Source organism: Eulemur rufifrons, chromosome 2 (assembly GCF_041146395.1).
Source record: "Eulemur rufifrons isolate Redbay chromosome 2, OSU_ERuf_1, whole genome shotgun sequence".
NCBI classification, from domain to species: Eukaryota; Metazoa; Chordata; class Mammalia; order Primates; family Lemuridae; genus Eulemur; species Eulemur rufifrons.
Genome location: NC_090984.1, coordinates 72,547,772 through 72,568,427, shown reverse-complemented (window position 1 = coordinate 72,568,427; position 20,656 = coordinate 72,547,772). Strand labels below are relative to the sequence as shown.

Sequence of the window (20,656 nt, the reverse complement as noted above, 5' to 3'; positions counted from 1 at the left end):
TTCAAAGTATAATCGCAATCTTGATAAAATTTTTTTTTTTTTTTTTTTTTTTTTTTTTTTTTTTTTTTGAGACAGAGTCTCACTTTGTTTCCTGGGCTAGAGTGAGTGCCGTGGCGTCAGCCCAGCTCACAGCAACCTCAAATTCCTGGGCTCAAGCGATCCTACTGCCTCAGCCTCCCGAGTAACTGGGACTACAGACATGCGCCACCATGCCCGGCTAATTTTTTTCTATATTTTAGTTGGCCAGATAATTTCTTTCTATTTTTAGTAGAGACGGGGTCTCGCTCTTGCTCAGGCTGGTCTCGAACTCCTGACCTCGAGCGATCCACCTGCCTCGGCCTCCCAGAGTGCTAGGATTACAGGCGTGAGCCACCGCGCCCAGCCTAAAATTTTGAAAAATAATCTGAAAAATTTCTTCTTAAAATCTAAGGGAAACATAAAGCAACCAAAACAATGTGTGTGTGTGTGTGTGTGTGTGTGTGTTTTAAGTAATCCATTGAAAACTAAAATTCAAATGGCAAAATCAGACAACTTGCAACAGCATAATCTGTTTTATTTAGTTAATAATACAATGGTAACAGCTTAAGAGCACTAGATTTGTATCCTCTTAAAAGGATAATGATCAAGATTTTAATTTGTAAATTTCACTGTTCTTAACCATTAAAAATCTATTTTCCAAAGGAGTAATAATATATATAATTATTAAGGAACAGACCTAAACTTTCTGATTTATTACCAAAAGCATATTTGTTCATTAGTTTAAACAAAACATTAGGGACATCTTAACTCCTGTTTACTGCTTTCAGGAAAGCGTAAAGTTCTTGAAGCAAATATATACAAAACATCTTTTTCAGTAGTGATTTCAACCATTGTGTATCATGTCAATGAGAGAACCTGAGAACCCCAGATTTAGTTATCTCCGGATTGTTGCAATACACTCTGGCTTACTTAAACAATCAACCAATAAATGTGCATTTAGTGCCTACTATATACAAGCCAAAATACTAAAGCAATACAAGAAATACTAAGAAGTAAAATTATTGGTCCTTGCTCTGCTCAGGCTTCCAATGTAGTTAATTTAAGATTAAACATAGACACAAATTATTCCACTTTCAATGTCCTCAAAAGGAGTGATAATGTTAACTGGATTGTGCATAGGAATCACCTCTGCTGGATCCCAGAGGAAGCAGGGGCATCCACAGCGGTGATTAAAGTCTCTGTCTGAATCAGATTTCTAAGCTTCAGGTTGAGTAGTGCTTGAACCCCAGAAACTGAAAGTGTTCCAGCCAGACTCACACCTGGCACTGTTAGTGCTGTACTTGGAAAGTTCTATGGACTCGTGACAACGGAGCAAGATAAACACACACACACACATATATATATATATATATATATGTCCACATCATATATATACACACACACTCTCTCAAATTATATATATGGTGGTGTTTCCCCTATATACACTTCCTGGAAAGCCAGGAGTTCAGGACTTTCCACTGAGCATGGAGAGGAAACTAACTCACATCATCATTTATCTGTTATTCTAATGAGACAAACAAGAGACTGTAACAAACAAGCTATGAAAAATCTCCAAACTTCACTGGACACAAGCAAAATTAGAAAGGCTAGAGGAAAGGAAGAGAAAAGATGGCCACGGCCAAGAGGAGAGGTTTTAAGAGGGCCTCCGGGTGGGAAGGGAGCTTTCCCTCACTTCCGCTTCCATTCCCACCCACAGGGTCTCAAAGACAAGACCCGGGGCTAGGCAAGTAGAGAAAAGGAAAGCAGAAACACATTTTCCAACACCACAAATAAATAAATAAATAAATATGTGAAGCAATAAATAACTTATTAGGCACCGCATGAAAGGCAGCAACCCTCAGAGGCTGGCCGGGCCGCACTCCAGAACCTGCAGGTTGTGGCGACCCAGCCACCATTGGTTAAGGCTCTGAAGGTGTCACCCTAGGTCCTGGCCTCACTGGGTCTTCAAGATAAACCGGACCAGGAATCTTCTTATTACCCTTAGGTGGGCTTCTCCAGAATCTTAAGTGAGGGAGAAAGCCAAGCGGAGGGGCGGCCACGCGATCTGGAGGCCCCAGAGAAGGTGAGTTCTGCTCTGCCTAATGTGGCCCAGGAGTGCCCAGTGCTTGGTCTTTGATATCAAGGGCGCCGGTCTTGAGCCCAGTGGGAGGGTGGCTTCTGGTACACCCCTTCCGCCCTCCCACGCCCCCCAGAGTCTTATAAAAACTCATTTGGCTTGTTCTTAGCTCCCTTTTGCTCCAAAGGGGCGCTTGGATGGGCACTGCAGAAAGCCTGGGGTCGAAGCGCGGGACCTATTTTACTGAGCACCTGGCTCCGCTATGGGTGGAGTGGGCGTGGTGGAGGGGCCCGGGGAAAGACGCCATTTCCCCCAAGAGCGCGAAAACGGCCAGCTGCCTAGTTCTTCCTTAAGTCCGACTTCCCTTAAAGTAGAGCTGCGCCAAGGGAGAGCGGTGGTTCCCGGGACTCCACTAGGGGCACCAGGCAGAACCTGGACAGCGCCGGGCGCGGCTGGGCGGGACTGAGGGCGAGCTAGGGACCAACCCCGAGGGAAACCCTTGGCGGCAGCCGTGGCTCAGCTTAAACAAACAGAAATAACGGCTGGAGGGACTGAGGATTGGACTGAGTGAGCAATGTTAATGAGTGCGTGATCTGCACCGGCGGGACGGTGCGGAAGGAAGGATCAAAGTTGCAGGGTGGGGAGTATGGAGGGGTCAGAAGAACAAGCGCAGTTGAGAAAGGAGCCGAAAATGGGAGAACGAGGTGGCAAGAAAGCCGTCTCAGTTTATAAACAAATCTCTCTCAATTCTATCATCGTCAAGCGCCTTTCCCGGTTCCCTGCACCAGAGGCCGACGGTGCCCTAGCCCCACGTTACCCCCACCACACCCTGGCGCCCTGGATACCGTCCTCTTTCGCACCCGGCCCTCCCTTCTCCTCATTCGCCTCCTCTTTTGGCTCAGGGGCCCTGCGTGGCCCAGGCTCAGAGCGTGGTGATCCGGGACGTGCAGGTGCCATTACGGAAGACGCCGCCGGACTCCAGGTTCTCAGGCTGGAAGTCCTCCACACTGTAGGCGCGGCTCTTGAGGGCCGTGGCGTAGTAATCGACTGGCTCCTCCGTGGCGTTGTCCATCCAGCTGAGGCATAGGATGCGCTGGAAAGAGCGCTTGAAGTTGTCCGAGAGAAAGCCGTAGAGGATGGGGTTGGCGCAGCTGTTGGCATAGCCGAGAATGACCGACAGCTGGCTCACTGTGGCGTCGTCTTGCTCAGCGAACACGTTGACCAGCTGCACCACGTAGAACGGCATCCAGCAGATGACAAACACCATCACCACCATCATCACCATTAGGGTGATCTTGCGCTCCGAGCGCTTGCGCTGCTGCCAGCCGGCCTTGAGGGCTACCATGCGCATCTTGGCAATGATGAGCACGTAGCACAAGCAGATGGCCCCGACGGGCAGCAGAAAGCCCATGAGAAATGTGTACAACACGAAGCCCACCAGCCAGCGTTGGGCGGGCTCGGGCATGAGCATGTTGCAGGCCACCGTGCCGTCGCTGTTGGCCGCGGTGCGCGAGAAGACCACAATGGGCAGGATGACGAGTAGCGATAGCACCCACACGCCCAGGTTCACTACCTTGGCCACGGTGGGACGGCGGTAGCGGGCCGCCTTGATGGGGTGCACCACGGCCACGTAGCGGTCCACGCTAAGCACGGTCAGACAGTAGATGCTGGTGAACATGTTGACCGCGTCCACGCTGAGCACGAGACGGCAGAGCAGCGCGCCGAAGGGCCAGTGGCGCAACAACGTGGAGGTGACCAGGAAGGGCACGCTAAGCATGAGCAGCTCATCAGCGATGGCCAGGTTTAGGATATAGATGTTGGTGGCAGTCTTCATCTTGGCGTAGCGCAGGATCACATAAATGACCATAGAGTTCCCACACAGCCCCACCAGGCACACCACGGAGTAGATGAAAGAGATGAGGATGGCGCTTCCCTGGCCCTCGCTCAAGGTCCCGTTCTGGGACGCGTTTCTCCCTGGCTCCTCCATGCCGTCCGCAGCGCCGGCCCCGGGGCCCCTGCTGCCGCCGCCTTCGCTGCAGCTGCCCGGGCTGGGGCTAGGAGAGGAAGGAGAGGAGGCGGTGCCATTGGGGAACATCCCAGCTGAGGGGGGCCTGTGGGGCTGCCCGGGCTGGGGCTCTCTCCTTGCGCCCCCGCCGCCTGCGCCCTCCCTCCGCACCCGACTGCTCTCCTGCAGCTCACAGCCACCCGGCGCCTCCGGGTAGAGCGCAGCGGCTGCGGGGAGCTCGGCTCCTACCGGCACCGGTGGGGCGCATTGCCCAGCGGCTTCCTGAGCGCTGCCGCTTGCCGCTCCGGGGCGCCGGGGCACTCGCGAGCGTGGAGAGGGGAAACCAGAATGCTGGAGCCCCACGCGGCACAGACATTAACTGGCGCAGCTCTGGGCTGGTGAATGATTAATAAGTCACCACCAGCGCGTCAGCAACTACGAAAAAAGGAGGGGGGGGGGAGTTGGAGAAAGAGAGGGAGGAGGGCACATAGGTGGCTTGTCCCCCCTCCCCCAATTTTTTTCCTTCCCAGTCCTGCACTCGGCTCAACTCCAGTGGCTGTTTCCAGGGTTCCCTCGCAGCACCTTTTACCCATCCCTCAGAGGGACCTAGGGAGTTTCTCTGCCTTTCTGGAGGGTGAGTGGAAATAAAGGTTGTAGATTTTGTCCCATTCCATCCCGCAGCAAAGACCGAAGCGGACCCCAAACATGGGTGTCTAGAGTTCATCTCAGTTTTCCTCAAGTTGCTGACCTCTCCTGAGGGAGATCTCAGCTCCCATCCTGTCCCGCAGTCCCGGACCCTAAGCCCCCACCTCCTGCCCCCGCCTGCCCTGGCCCTACGACCCGCCGCAGAAGCTCCCATCCCTCCTTACCCAGAGCGCGCTACCTCCAGATGGACGGGGAGATGGCCCTTGCAAAGTGCATGTGCTGTCTGGTAGCACGTTGACGTTCTCCGCGCGGTCCAACTCGCCTCTTTGGGCCGGGTCCCAGCACAGGTGCCCACGCAGTTACTCTTAGAGTCGCGGAAATTGACCCTACGCCGAGGGCGTTATGAGGAGGAAGGACAACTACCATGCGTTAGGGACTTCTGCGATATAATACTGCAGGCAGCTCTTGGCCGGCGGGGGTGTTCAGGGGCCTGGGTAAACCGTTTCGAATCTCTTAATAAAGCTGGTAGCGCCCAGAGGCGCCCGCGACTCCAGAAACGAGGACGTGCGGCGGAGAGCTCGGAGGAGCCTGAGACTCGCTCCGGAACGTGCCAGGCGCGGTATTGGAAATGCATCTAGGTGTTCACTGGGAGAGATAAGGCTGCGCCGCTCCGAACGGCTCCGCCCGCGTCCCTGCTGTACTTTGTACCCTGGAGAGTTGGCGGGGGCTCCCGGGGAGAAGAATCTAAAGCCCTGGGCGGGCGGGGACGCCAGCTCCTCTAAATGCACGGGGGGCTGGTCATGCGGATGACCAGACCTGTCACCAACCCCAGGAACGGCGGGACGACATTCGGGTTTTCTTCCATGAAGTGCTAGGATGTCAGCTTTTTCTGAGGTTTCCTGACGGTCACTGTGACCAGGCTCTAGTTCACGTGTCTAAATCATTGAGACAGACATCGATGTAGGCATGCCTGAAGCTCATTGACTTCATTTAGGAATCAAACAGTTTCCCTTTAAGAAGGAATGGATGTTCAATTAGCAGGATTTTAGAAGATCCCTGAGACTTTCCAACATCCCTGGCATAGGTCTTCTTTGGCTCTCTAATTGTTCCTGTGGGAGGAAGAATCACACTCCCTCCAACTCCCCTATTCCGTTTTATAAATGCTGCTCTGCAACGCAAGATCACTAAGAGTCTTTACTTGAAACTGTACCCAGGAAGAGGGACCCCCGGCAGCCTAGTGCTCCGCCTCTTTAAAGCTTTTGTGTCTCCAGTTCCTCCTCAGTGCACCCACTGTGCTGTCAGTCTCGGTTTTTCCTCCCCTCGGTACAGTTTATACCAAGGAGAGGTAAACTTAAACAGAAATGAAACTCCTCGTGAAGGCTATTTGTACCAAACAGGCAAGAATGAAGAAATGGATGCAAAAATTAAAAACAAAAAAGTCTAATTCCTAATGCCCTGTTGTTTTATCCAGGTAATCATTTACATATACTGTATGTGTTTTAGTTTTCAAAACAAAGTGCTCTTGAAAGGGAAAGAAAACTTCTGTAGTGTGTTGATGATAGCAATAAAAGAGTAAAATAAATGACAACAGACTTTCCTAGGAATGTGTGCAAGGGACACTGAATTATTAATGAGAAATGTGCTAGGATAGAATTTGAAATTTCATAAGGCCTGAGCTGTTTAGCCCATTGCTTTATCTAAACAAATTACCTTCTTTAAAGTGAAATATGGAATTGGTGTTTAGTTATATTTCTTTTTCCTTTAAAAAAAATACAGCACATATGGAGAGAAAAATAATGAATGTTTATCAGGTTAAAAAAAGAAGAAAGAGGGAGAAAGAAAGAGGTAGGGTTTTGTCCCAGAAGAGCATTTTACTAGCCAAACCTAGTAAAATGGTTTAGATGTCTCTGCAGTTACTGACTAAAGACACCTGGCCGTATCTCTGAGGGCTGGCATTTCGACAGTCGTCATTTAGAGCCTTGGCTTTGATCATGGTTGCTCCAGGGGGAATGGATGATTGGAGTCTGTGGAAGACAGCACTGTTCAGAATTTCATTAAGTTCACTTTGCAGCTCATCTTAGGAAAAACTCCTCTCCATTTGGTTGTGGTCTCATATGCAAAAGAAGAAAACTTAAGACCTGCCTTTGTTTGTTTGTTTGTTTGTTTTTGGCTTCTGAAGTGGTTTCTATGATAGATTACTTACTCATAAAAAGAGATTGACAATGAGATCCCATTTTACATCTAATAGGATGGTTATAATGTTAAAAATACAGAAAATAAATGTTGGTGAGGATGTGGAAAAATTGGAACACTCATACATTGCTGTTGGGAACAACAAAAAAAATGATGCAGCAACTTTAGAGAAAAGTTTGGAGATTCCTCAAAAAGTTTAAAATAGAATTACCATGTAAGCCAGAAATTTCACTTCTATTTACCCCTCAAAATTGAAAACAAGTGTTCAAACAAAAGCTTGTGCATGAACATTCATAGCAACACTATTCATAATAGCCAAAGATTGGAAACAACCCAAATACCCATCAATTGCTGAATAAATAAACAAAATATGGTATATCCATAGAATGGACTGTTATTCATCTATAAAAAGGAATGAAGTACTAATACACACATGACATAGATGAACCTTGAAAACATTATGCAAAGTGACAGAAGCCAGACACAAAAGGTCATGTATTGCATGATTCAATTTATATGACTTTTCCAGGGTAGGCAAATACATAGATATAGAAGGCAAATTCATGGTTGTCAGGGGCTTGGGGAAGTGGGGAATGGGAAAGGACTGCTTAATTGGTATGCGGTTTCTTTTTTGGGTGATGAAAATGTTCTGGAATTAGATAGTGGTGATGGTTGCACAACATTGTGAATATGCTAAAAATCCTTGAATTGTACACTTTATAAATGGTTAAAATAATGAATTTTACATTATGGGAGTTTTACTTACAGAAAAAAAGGGAGTGATTAAGGTGGATATAAGCCATGCAATATTATCAAATCTCTGCTGTCATGTAGTTTTTATCATTGCATCTGTGAACTAATCTAGGAGCAAACAATAACAAATAGGAAAAAGGTGGCATTTCTGGGCCACCAGAAAGGTAGAGTGAAGTTGCAGTTATTTTAAAATTATATTAAAAGCAGAAGACCAGTTAGGAATCTGCCTTCCTTGCAGACTTCAATTTAATTTAAATATTTTCTAAAGAAACAGGAAAACTGATATGGGCATGATATCTCTATAATGTGCAAAGATCACAGGCTATGAGAAATCAAGACTCAACAATCTTCTTGTCTTGTTAACAATTTTTTTAAATTTCACATATCTAAAGCCTTGAAAAGATTAGGAAGAGCTTGTTTTTTCCATGCAAGTTACTGTCCTTCAGCCCTCCCTTCTTTGGTTACCATCTTTCCTATGCCTCTGTGATATGAACATTTCTAGATAGGAGAGAAGAAAGGAGGTATTTTCCAAGAGGGAAAGAAAAGTTCTGTCATTTAGGAAGTTACTGATTCTTAAGCAGACTGATTCTCTTCCCTCATTGTAACTTTCTCCTACAAGCAGCTATACATCTTTGTGCTATTGTGAACCAGATGCACATTTTGGTTATTATATTCATCACACTGTGCTGTGGTTTTATGTACTTGTCTTTTCCTCTTGTAAATCTGTAAGCTTGTTGAGAACAGGGGTATATTTTATCTTTCTATCCCCAGCATCCAGCACAGTACCTAAAAAATAGCCCCAAACCTCCTTGTTTTATTTTTCCCAAGGAATCCCATGAATAGTATAATACCTTCCTCTTTTCTAGTCTGTAAAATGTGGATGCAAAAAAAACTGTGGGCCATTTGCAAGAAAAGCTTTAATATCTGGGTAATATCATCATCTATAATAATTCCTTATACATTTAAATAATTCTGAATAATTTCAATTTGCATGTTCTATAGCAACAATTATTATGCTGATGGCTCATTCATTGATCATTCTTGGTCTTAAATTTCTTGGCAGAGAAAGGGCTCTGGAATATGGGTAGTACATGCTTTAGCAGCTAATGATGGTTATTTAATAGTATAGTGCAGCGTGAAAGCCATCATATGTGGAAGATCGTTTCTTTTTAATTTCAGTCCTGAGTCTCAGTTGGTTTGGTGGAATAGTAATTATCAGGAGCTCAAACTCTGCTTCTGTCAAAATCATTACTAATGTGGTTTTTCCAGTTGGAGCCTATAGTGATCCTCAAATGAGCTCCTCTAATCCATGCCAGTGGTAAAGGGCCGGCTGGGGCCAGGGATTAAAGGGTACACTTCTTGGAACATTCTCTGCACTGGCATCATCAGAGTCGTGTTTGCAAACACCTGCCTGGACAGATGGGACCAAGCAGAGTATAAGGGGCGAGTACCACTCAGCAACATGGCCCACAGCAGAAGTTGTGTCACTTTAAGGACCATCTGCCACTAAGCAGTTAACATGGCAGTCTAATAAGAAAGTTACCAGAGCACAAAAGTGGCTATAGGGCTAAGGAACAATGCTGGACTTCGTTTCCCAGGGATGCCCAGTCACAGCAGCTTTGGTAGCCTGTGGTTCAGTTCATCACCAATCTCAGGAAACTCACCCTGGCCTGCTGATTTTCCTATTGCCTCTTCTGTGGAACAGCACGACAGAGTCTTTTTTGTGCTTTCAGAAAAGACCCATATGGGGTAACGACTCATGTTTTTCCCTATGGATTTTTTACTACTAAATAGTATTGCTAAAAATAAGAATTCAGCACATACAGGAAAATATCCACTATTATTAGTGGATAAACAAAAATGTAACAAAAGTGGTCCCATGTTGCCTGTATCATTTTGAATAGTTTTGTCTAGTAATATATTTTTGCTGTAATAAAGATTCTGTTAGTTAAGGATTTCAAGATGGACTGCATTAGTTTCAAACAATTTTGTCAAAATCATTTTTATATTTTGGCATTTGTCTTTTTAGCAAAAATCACAAAAAAAAATGCTTTCAAAGTCACAAACCATATATTTGTTTCTTTTGATACCTCAATTGATGTTTGATTTTTAGCAGAGCCTTTAAGTACTCACAGCAAATCACCCATTCCTTGAGAAAGGGCTGTTCTTTTGGATTGCGCTATACCTGTCAATCAGCTCCCCCAGCTGATAGTGCTAAGAAATAGCACAAAGCCCAGCAAAGGGCTGGGTGTGGAAGGAAAACCAGTTTTGTAAATGGAAGCCATGAAGGTATGTTAACACCCACCACCATGATACTGCCACTTTATTCCCATTTTAATTGCGTTGAGGCAGCAGTCTAGGTACATGTTCCATCAGCCAAAACACTGTCTTATTTAGATGGAGAAACTTAAATGGCTGATCTTTTCTCCTTTCCACAATTAAGTTGGAACTGGTCAGAAGTCGTTCTATGTTGACGGCATCTCCATCTTCTTGCCTTCTCCTGCTGGAGGTATGAAGAATTGGAGGGAGGGGGAGGAGAATGTCTGTGAGCTGTCAGAAGGTGGGCTCAGAACCACAGGAAGTGGTCCAGGAAGGGGACACCTGGATTGGCAGCTCAGTCCCTCCTCCTGCGTCATGCTGACCAGCACCAGGCCCTGCGCTTGCTCTCCTTCCTCACATAGCATGGAATGATGCTTTACTTTGTCCTTGAGGAAGGAGTCTGTGTGACAGCCTGATTTCTCCTTTCCTGTCACAAGAGGGAGGTAAGAAGTTAATGCAGTCCAGCTGAGGACACCTGGCCTACATTTCACCGCTTATGCAATAAGCCAATTCACTGGTTCCTGATACTATATCCTGTTTTTCAAATGTTTATATGTTTATTTTTTATGGAAGTAAAATTCAGACTGTAGTGGAACAAACTTAATTCTATAGGTGCATTGCATATGGTCACTTTTCTGCCCTCAGAACTGCAAGCTAATATCAGAATTCCACTATGTGTGAATAATGTGTTTTTAATTGTAACTTAATATGTACTTATTAATTTAGCAGATATTTACTGAATGCCCACAGGGCGGCAGGCACTGTTCTAAGCACTGGAGACGCAGTAACAAAGAAGATTAATTTCCTATGGAATTCTAGTGAGGCAGAAAGAGAGTAAACAAGTAGATACACAGGTACTGTAATTTCATTTAGTGATAAGTTCGAAGAAAAGTAGGGATGAGAAGCTACAGAGTGCTAGAGAGCTGAGTGTATTTGACACAGGTTAGATTGAAAGGGAGGGAAAGAAAGTGATGTCTAAGCAGCCCTGAAAGACGTGAAAGTAAAAGAGCACACGTCTGGGAGGGTTGTCCCAGCCAGCGGCAACAGCACACATAGCCCGTGGTGATTTTGCAGATGTAGGCGTGGGCACACTAGGTTTACACCTCCCACATGCCTCCTTTGTATTTATTTATTGTTGACTTCCTAAAGTCATAATTTAGAGAACAGCTCTAGGTGTAAATAATTGATGATTCATTTTAATCAGCACCTCCTACAGAGGACACATGAAGGCCTTGCTCTATTTCCCCTCTAGTCACATTTTTCCGCACAAGGCAAGGAGTTCCCAGGGCCAATAGCAAGTGCCCAATCTGGGCCTGCAAGCCCATCTAGACCATACTCCAGATCATACTCTTCTAGACCTCATGACTCCTTGCCCAAGAGGCCTTCTGCCCACAGGGCCATCGTGAACCAAACACATGGCCAAGGAGAGGCCCAGAGGGAAGATGAGGCAGATGAGGAGTAAGTGTGGCAGTGGGGGTTCAGGTCTCTATTGTAACGTACATGAGGCTGCTCACTGTGCAGGACAGGGCTAGAGGTGGAAACTGAAGTGGAACCAGGTGCTGGTGGGGACGGGTTCCAGGACAGAGCTCTTGTGAAGAGTGCTAGAAGTCTAAATTGGGCTCTGTCCTCCCAGGTTATAATGAAGATAGGATGATAGGATATATTTTATTTAACAGATTCTAAGCTTGATTTATAACTCTCAAGGTAAGCAAACAAGCAAACCAAACAAATAAGTTGGGCCTTTGGGGGAACTGTAAGCAAGATGTTTAACCCAGGCCACTGGGAAGATGGAGAGAGGATGCCACACCAGCCACTGCATCCTTTTCTGACCACCCCCTTGGCCCTTACCATTCCAGGATAAAATTTTGCTCTTCCTCCAGTCAAAAATAAAAATATTACACAAATAACAATTGATACTAGTACACATACACACACAGAAACACACACACACACACACACACACACACCCCAAATGAGCATATATACATAGGCCTGAAAGGATGGTTACTAAAATATTAACAGTGGTTATCGTCAGGCAGTTGGGTTATGAATGCTTTCTTCTCCCTTTTGTAGAAATTTTCTAATTTTTCAGACATGAGCATGCATTGCTTTTTAAATAAGATAAAAGCAATAAAAGCTTTTTTTTTTTAACTTAAAAAAGGAAAGGACTCCAGGCCATAAGTGTCTGCTCTATTTATGGGACATTTGCTGACTTACTTCCTCCTTAATTATTTTTACTTTCAGAAAAACACTAATAAATTTATTCTATAAATTAACATATTTTGATGCAAATTAAATAGCAAATAAAGTGTACCCAGCAGAAGGCGGTAGAAGAAACTGAACCAGGAGCTGGAATAGTCTATTTTTTCTAGGCAGCCCCTGCAATCCCATAGGCAAGTGCTTCCCTGAATGTGTTTGCGTCTGATATGCCCACCTTTTGGAATTGTGGTAGTAACGCAAATCACAAGATGCTGCTTGTGAAAGCGTAGTGTTGTAGTCTGATACCTAACATCTTGGTTTAAATCTTACATTTTCCATGTATTTAACCTTGTGCAGGTTGTTTTCTCTCTCTTCGCTTCAGTTTCCTCATTTGTATAATTAAGATCATAGTGAACTCTGTAGGATTGTTGAAAGGATTACATATATTAAAAGTGTTTAGAATCGTGTCTGGCATGTAGTAAGCACTATATAAATGTTTAGCTATTGTAAAATCATTTCTAGAGTATAGATTATGGTGTAACATTATTTTTGAATTAGCCAAAATAATTTAAGAAATCCATCTTGCCTCTTGCTTGAGAACTTAATACAGTTGGTCTGGCAGACACTTATTCAGTCTGAGAAATATTTACTGGCAGTTACTATGTGTGTGATACTTTTCCTTATGCCTGTACAGTTGAGTCCCATAATTCAACTATGAACCATGTTCCATTCACAGGTTTTTGGTACATGTCACACCTTCAGCTAAAATAACTCCTAAGTGTTATTCACATCTCTCAACATCATACCTAAGTCAATCTAGTCTGTCCACATGGTAAGGATTCAAACTAACCACTGAACTCATTGACTCAGCGCAATGGTTTGAACATTACACAGGCATGGTGTGAGTTTGACACAACTTTGCTTTTTGTCTCAGTTTTCATGAGGCCTCCAGCTCCTCAGTTGATAACTATAGTTGGAAAATGCATCCACTTTCTACAGATGCTTTCTGTAGGTGCTAGTCCACTCTTCATTGCCCATTACCCACCTCCAGCCTCTATGTAAGAACAGAAGGGAAGATTGGCAGTGATTATATCCTTGGAGAGAGTTCTCAGAGTGCTGAGCACTTTCCTCTCCATGGAAGATGGAAAGTAGCTGTTTACCTCATCAGTAAACGGAGGGGCTTCTAAGAAAACACCACTTAGAAAGTACCAGTGTCCCCTGAGGTTTGACAAGACACAGGCTGGTGCCTGATACTTACCTGGAACATTCAAAGGTAAGCAAGAGGCTCTCTGGAGTTCCTTCGGGTGTCAGAGTGCAGAGAAAAGGCCACGGGTGGAGCAAGCTGGTTCCCACTGAAGGTGGGACAGAGGCGGTATTTCCCATGAGCTGCAATGGACAGCACAGCAGCAGACAGGCGGGGCCCTGTGATGTACCTGCTCCAATGGAGGGTAAGATGACCTTAGCAGCTGGTGAAGATATTGGGCACACCAGTGAAGGGCACAGTGGGTGGTCTCCAGCAAGGGGGCAAGGTGATGCTGAAGAACCCACTGAAGAATGTCACAAGGGAAAGAGCCACCCCCAGAGGGCACCAATGCGAGATTATAACTGCACTGCTCAAGGAAGAACTTTGCTGTTCACAAATGCAGAGAAAGGAGTGATGGAGGAGAAATGAAAAAATAATGTGAAGACATAATAATTAACCACTTCCCTCTTCCCTACTGTAGGATCCAAGCACAGGCTGGGCTGGAGCCGGTACAGGGACAAAGAGCTTTAAAATCAAAGTTTTCAAGTTCATAATGTCTGAAAAGGAGACTGTTAATATCTGAAAAGTGAACAAAAGAGCTATGAGATTTGTGTGTACTAAGTACTTTCCACTTACAGTTTTGACATATTAATATTTAACCCTTCCAGCCACACCATGAAGATGTTTCTATTTACTCCTCCCATTTTGCACAAGAAGAAACCAAGGCACAGAGAGGTTAAAGAGCTGGCTCAAAGCCACACAGCTGAAAACAGTCAGAGCTTGGATCGGATCTAGCAATCTACCCTAAGGCCTGCTTTCTTAATCACCACACCACACTGCTGTGCTCTTATCTCTCACTGAACTCTCAATTAGAGGGTGGGTTTGAGACCAAGAGATTACATAAATAGCAAATCTAAGTCATTTTTGTGTTTTATGCTTTCCTCAACAAATTTGACAATTGCCTAATCATTTAAAGTAACAAATTAGCCCTCAATTAAAAATTTAGAATAATGTGTTTTGAAAAGATTTACCCTTAACAAGATAATATTACAAGAAATTTAAGGCAAATGAGCCATGGGTATATCTATGCCAAAGAAAATGCATTTTCCATTAGCCACTGGCCACCATTTCCCAGTACTAAACATGTGATGACCAGTACTAGAGGCAATTTTGTACTCTCTTCTGCGTGAGTGTTTCTTTGTAGTTTTTTCTACTTCATTCCTATGTTCTCGTCATGCCTCACCTTTTGCCCCATCCAGGCAAAGGGGTATCCAAGTCACTGGTCAGCAGACATATTAGGTAGAGGCTAACAGAGCAAGAGCTACTTTGAAATGATTTGCATTGACTTCACAAAATCCCAGCCAAAATGTATTCCCAGGAAAAAAAGAGAGATTGCTGCTGAAACAAAATCAATTAAAAAAATAAATTCCCCTTCCCTAGAGCAAGTGTGTGCGCATTTCAAGTGGTCTAGGGGTTTTGCACTTGGACTTCCGTTGATTTTATTGACAGCTGTAACAGGTAAGAATACACAGGTGCCAGATTCATTCAGATGGGGGCACATTCTTTCCTAATTGAAACATTATGCCTCTCTTCACTAAACAATTAAGTGGGAAATTAGCATATTTAGTCCATAAAAATGCCTTAACTTACTAGAGGGTAGTGACATACAAGGAAAAATTGTAAAACTCAATAGTCATGCTCACACGTAAGACTAGAGTAAAACAAAACTAGTCTATTGTAGTATCTGAAATTTTTTTTGATGACAAGCTTTTACATAATTGCAACTTTTCCGCTTTGAATTTAGAGATTAATGGATCTGATTTTCACACCTGCTAAATGTTAGCATCTATTTATTTTTTAGGAAAATTCTATCCAATTTTATTTGTGAAAACACATGCTCTTAAAATCCACCAGGGGGAGATTTTAACATTGAGAACTTCAATAGGGAAAGTTTTAGATTTTATAGAGTTGTATTTCAGTTGACGGCTGGAGCAACTTAAATTTTAAACTAAGCCTTGATTATAAGGTTTACATTTTGATAAAGCTACCCAAGATATTCCAGCTATATTAAAAGCTGGACTGAGTGGCTAGGGAGAACTAATGAAATATTGCTCAGTCTTGTCAGAGGATGTATGTGGTGATTGTGTGCATTTGGGGGAGGAGAGGGATTTGGGTGTGGATGAGACGAGACCTTGTGTCTCTAGGGGGAGAATCAGATGAAAGAGTAATCTCCGGCCATTGCCACTAGATACATTGTTAGTAATTTCTGGTTTCCACTGATGCATAAAAGTTTGATTTGGTTCCTCAGGGAGGTTTTGAGACTTAGAATATCACTGAAATTCTCTGCAACAGTGATGAAAGAAGGAATAAAAATGTATATAAGGGATATTTTTGAGATGGCTTGGTTTATTCGGGAAGACATGACATTATTGAAGAAATCTTTGGATAACCCACACCACTGTGGTCCATCAAATTACCTGTTTGCATCAAGCAATAAGAACTTGATACCATCAAAATTCCAGTAAAATTTAAAGAGGTAATCTCTAGAAAGGATCTTGAAAGGATTTGAAATGTGATGTGTTCTCCAAAGTTTGATTAACTTCTTTTAACATATGGAGGTTTTCCTAATACTCAGCAAAACATCTGCAATTTTGTGGCGTTTTTTCCCCTAGAACTAAGAAATCAGGTAAAAGGGTCATTGTTGCTGATTCTAACACAACCACTTCCCTTTCTGCCATTTTGCGAGGTGACTTTCTGCATACAAATGACTTAGTCCTTTCTGGCAATAAATGAAACTTTTCATCCTCAAGTCATATAGTTGTATGTTTTTCCCCATATAGTACAGTATACAAACTAAGCAATCCTTTTGCATATTGCATGAGGATATTTGCTTTTGGGATTCAACCTGTTTCCTTCCTTTTTTCCCCCCTTTATTCCTGCCTAGCTCACATAGGGAACAGACTGATTCCTTGGCTCTGTGCATGTGCAGCTGATTTCCTGGCTTTTGTTGTGTAGAGCCTAAGCCCTCTGACAGAGTATCGTTTGAGAAGAAATACTTAGCCCAGGATGAAAAATTCCTGGAAATACGATGGGATTGGGGCCAGGGAGCAGTTTGTGGGTCTCAAGACTCGAGGGAATCTGTGGGTTCCTCCCTGCCAGAGCTCTCAGACTATGAAAGAATTTTGAAGTTAATGGCCAGGGAGGCTTGATTTTAGACTGAGGATGCCCAGTCTCCTCCATAAGTTTTGTACCTGAAACAGGGTGTGAAACCAGCAGAGTGGTGGACCATGACAGCTGGTACATGGATGATTTAGCATAATCAATGGGGACAAATAACCAATGTCCAGAAGAGTCTCCAGACACTTTGGCACTGAGTATGGAATACACTTGAAGCTTGGCACAGCCCTGGAGGAAAGGGAGCACCAGGAATAGCAGGGGTAGGGTAGGGGGGAAGTTCTCATTAACTTTAGAAAAGCCATGCCTTAAACACAAGCGTTAGTTCTTCCAAATAGTTCATCTCCCTATTCTACCACACATGTTCTTCAAGTTTCAGAATTCTCAAACATCAGCCCTTTCTTGACTTCAGTGTTCCCTCTTCTTTCTCTGCCCAGGTTTCCTGCCATCAGATACTTTGTTGCTAGTGCCCTCAGCTTCCTTGGTTCCTTGTCCGGCAACATCCCCACCACTGGTCTGTTTCTTCCATCTTTAACCCAAGCTGCTGAGTGGCAGCTAGAGAAATTCCACACCAGTGTAGGACTGTTGTAGAATCACAGATCCCTGTTCCTCATCTCAAATTAGGCTGGTGACCTTTGATCTGCTTTTGATCTGCGACCTGACCAGCCTTTGATCCGTCCATACACAGTTCGCTTTTCCCAACTGCTATTTCAAATCAGTGCCACTCTTTTCTTGTCCGGTACTTTATTGTCACTCATTCCTTCATTCACAGTGGTTATGCCTCTGATCTTATTTCACAGAAAAAATAGGGTTTATCCAGGAGGCAGAACTTCCCTCACTTTGGTTCCCTCTACTCCCCAAACTTATTAGGATCCAGACTCTCTTTCCCTTCTTCCCACTCATCTTGATGGAAAACTAATTCCTTTCTAAGGTGAATTTCTCTACACTTTGCTCTGGATCTCTTGACCACCACCCTCTTCAGGGACCTTCCTTCACAAATTGTCCCTGTCCCTCCTCTACACTTGTCTTTGCCTTTCTACTCACTCTCCCTTCTTAGCAATAGCAAGTAGCTCGTAAGCTAGCACCTGTTGATCTTATAGATTTGGCACAGTGCTAAGAATTTTATATATTATCTTGTTTACTCTTCACAAGAATATGATGCAGTAACTACTACCACATCCATTTAACAGATAGAGACTGAATTATAGAAAGAATTTTCTTTTCTGGTAACTTGACCAAGATCTCATAGCTAGTAGATGACAGATTTCAATTCAGTTGTCTAGGTTCCATTAGATGCGATACACAATTACATACACACACAGAGACAGGTATGTATGTATGATTTTTTTCAAGATTGTCCTTTTCATCTTAAAAAAAACGCACACACAACAAACTTCACTGACTCTATGTGCCCTTTATTTGCCCCCCACATTTCCTTCTTTCCATTCTGGACTAATCCTCCGGGAAGATCAGACATTTGCTCTCTCACTTTTTATCATAAAACTCCTCTTGCTAGGGCCATCCTGTTCTCGTTGTTGACAAATACAATGAAAACATTTCAAACCTTACATTATTTAATTGTAATTACCATTTAAAGATATGGCTAAATTCTCTCTCCTCCTTAATGATTTCTCCTACTGTTGTTTCCTTGACATTCTCTTACCTAATTTTCCTCTCAGCCCTGAGTGTTGATGTTTCCCAGGGCTTTCCCCTCACTCTGTCCACTCTCCAAGAACAATCTCATGCATTATCACAGCTGCAACTTTACGTCTGGGGTGACGACTCACATATCTGCCCCTCTACCCCAGGCCTTTCCTGAGTACCCACTACATACAGGACACCTACACTGAGATGGTGTGTTCAAGGGTGGGGAACCTGCGGCCTTCTAATTTCAAGATTTTTCTTTTTTAAGCACCAAAGGAAGCAAGAAAAGCTTCTTCTTTCTCTGCAGCACCCCGTTTAATAAAAGGATTTGTTCTGTAAAATTTGGATTTAGTCAAAAGGCTACACTCAAGGAACCAAGACGCCTCATGTGGCCTCAAGACTGCAGGTTCCCTAATGAATGCCAACTCAGTATCTTAAAAACTGCATCATCTTCTTCTTCTCAAGTTTGCTTATTACCCTTTATTTATTCAATTAACATCGATCACTTAGTATATGCCAGGCACTGTTCTAGGATTAAAGCAGTGAATGAAAAAGACAAAAAAAAAAAAAAAAATATGCCTTATGGAATTTACATTCTAGTGGGGAATATTTTTGGATTTCTATTTGTATCAGTAAGGGTTTAATCAAGGAAATAGAAACCTCTATAAGAATTATGGACTAAGGAGTTTATCAAAAGAATAATACCTTACACAATTGTGGGAGAAGCTGGGAATATCAAGGTCTGAAAGAGGAAGCTGGAGGATCAGAGAAAAATTTAAAAGTAGCTCATGTAGCTGTCAAAGTGGAAATGTAAGATGAACTGGTGGAGCAGTGTAGGGACAGCTATTGTCTCATCTGTCCCTATATCTGACCTCCAGAACCTTCAAACAACAATGGCTCTGCTTCACTTCTGCCCACTTTAACCCGGTAACATACAGCAAGTGTCTCAGACTGGCTAAAGTGACACAGTCCAAAACTACCACACTCTCATAAATAACATATAGCTAATGTTATCATTGATGTTTTAAATCTAGTCTGGAAATTTCTATCTTTTAATAGATGAGGAAGGGGAAAGATTGAAATATCCAGGACATGAATCTTAAAAACCGACGTGTTTTCACATAAAGATGGAGGAATAAAGGCTTAAGTGTGGCGGTGGGAGGCCTGAAAGAATGAGATGCATTTCAGAGAGAGATTCAGGGTCACGGAGCCATGTTGCAGTTACGGCAAGGAGACTGGGTTGAACAGTGTTCCCCCAAAATTCGTGATCACCTAGGACCTCAGAATGTGACTTTATTTGAAAATATGGTCTTTGTAGATGCAATTAGTTAAGGATCTCAAGATGAAATCATCCATATTTTAGGGTGGGCCCTAAGTCCAGTGACTAGTGTCCTTATGAGAAGAGGAGAGGCCACAGAGAGAGATGCACAGGCCAGAAGGCCACGTGAAGACAGAGGCAGAGACTGGAATTATGTGCAATTATGCTGTCACAAACCAGGAACACCAGGGTCCCCCACCAGAGGCTGGAAGAGGCAAGAAAGGATTCTCTTTTATAGCCTTCAGAAAGAGCATGGCCTTGAATCACCTTGAGTTCAGACTTCTGGCTTCCAGAACCATGAAGGAATAAATTTCTGTGGTTTTAAGCCACTGTGTGTGTGGTAATTTTTTATAGCAGTCATAGGAAACTTACACGAGCAAGAATATGCTGCAAACATATTGCATCTTTGTGAAGAGGGTGAGAATTTTTTTTAAAAATCTTTCTTTTTTTCCCTATTTTATGTAAAATACCGCTTATACTATTTCTAAAGAATCCATTTTCTCCTTAGACTAGCCAGAGAGGATTCTGTTGTCAGCACTCAGAACTGGCGATAGGGAAAAGGTGCCAAGTGAATAGGAGAGGGTGAAAAGGGATAGTCCTGCAAGAGGCTGTTTAATTCCTTAAATCTCTGCCCTGCTAATTAAATAATGTTAGACTATGAGCTTAAAATCTACCTACTCTGTCTTACTTATGCTGACATTTTCTTCCACTATACTAAAATAACTCTACATCTTAAATTCGCTGATTGTGTACGCTCTATGCAGACTAGGGAAGAAATGCCACAGAGGCAAGACAAACAGGAAAGGCCAAGTAAACCAAGGTTGCTTCTGGAAAAGCAATATTTCCCACACTCATGCATTTCCTGGGTTTTGCCAGGTGATAGAGAGCCAGGCGAGGCAGAAAGAGAAGGTGCTTTAAAAACCATGTAGTTCAATTACCAAGTGATTATTTGATCCTCTCTATGGCATCCCTGGGAAAGATTGTCCAAACTCTCCCTGAGCCTTTCCAGTGACAGAGGACTCATTACCTCCTGAAGCAGCCATTGCATTTTAGGACACTTTAATTGAG

General features: G+C 43.7%; 1 protein-coding gene across 1 annotated transcript; it reads right to left on the bottom strand.

Moving 5' to 3' along the window:
* Window positions 1-3,017: 3,017 nt before the first annotated feature.
* SSTR1 (somatostatin receptor 1) lies at window positions 3,018-4,190 on the bottom strand. The gene has a single exon (XM_069464424.1). It carries the CDS (start codon window positions 4,188-4,190, stop codon window positions 3,018-3,020), a length of 1,173 nt encoding a protein of 390 aa, XP_069320525.1.
* Window positions 4,191-20,656: the final 16,466 nt, after the last annotated feature.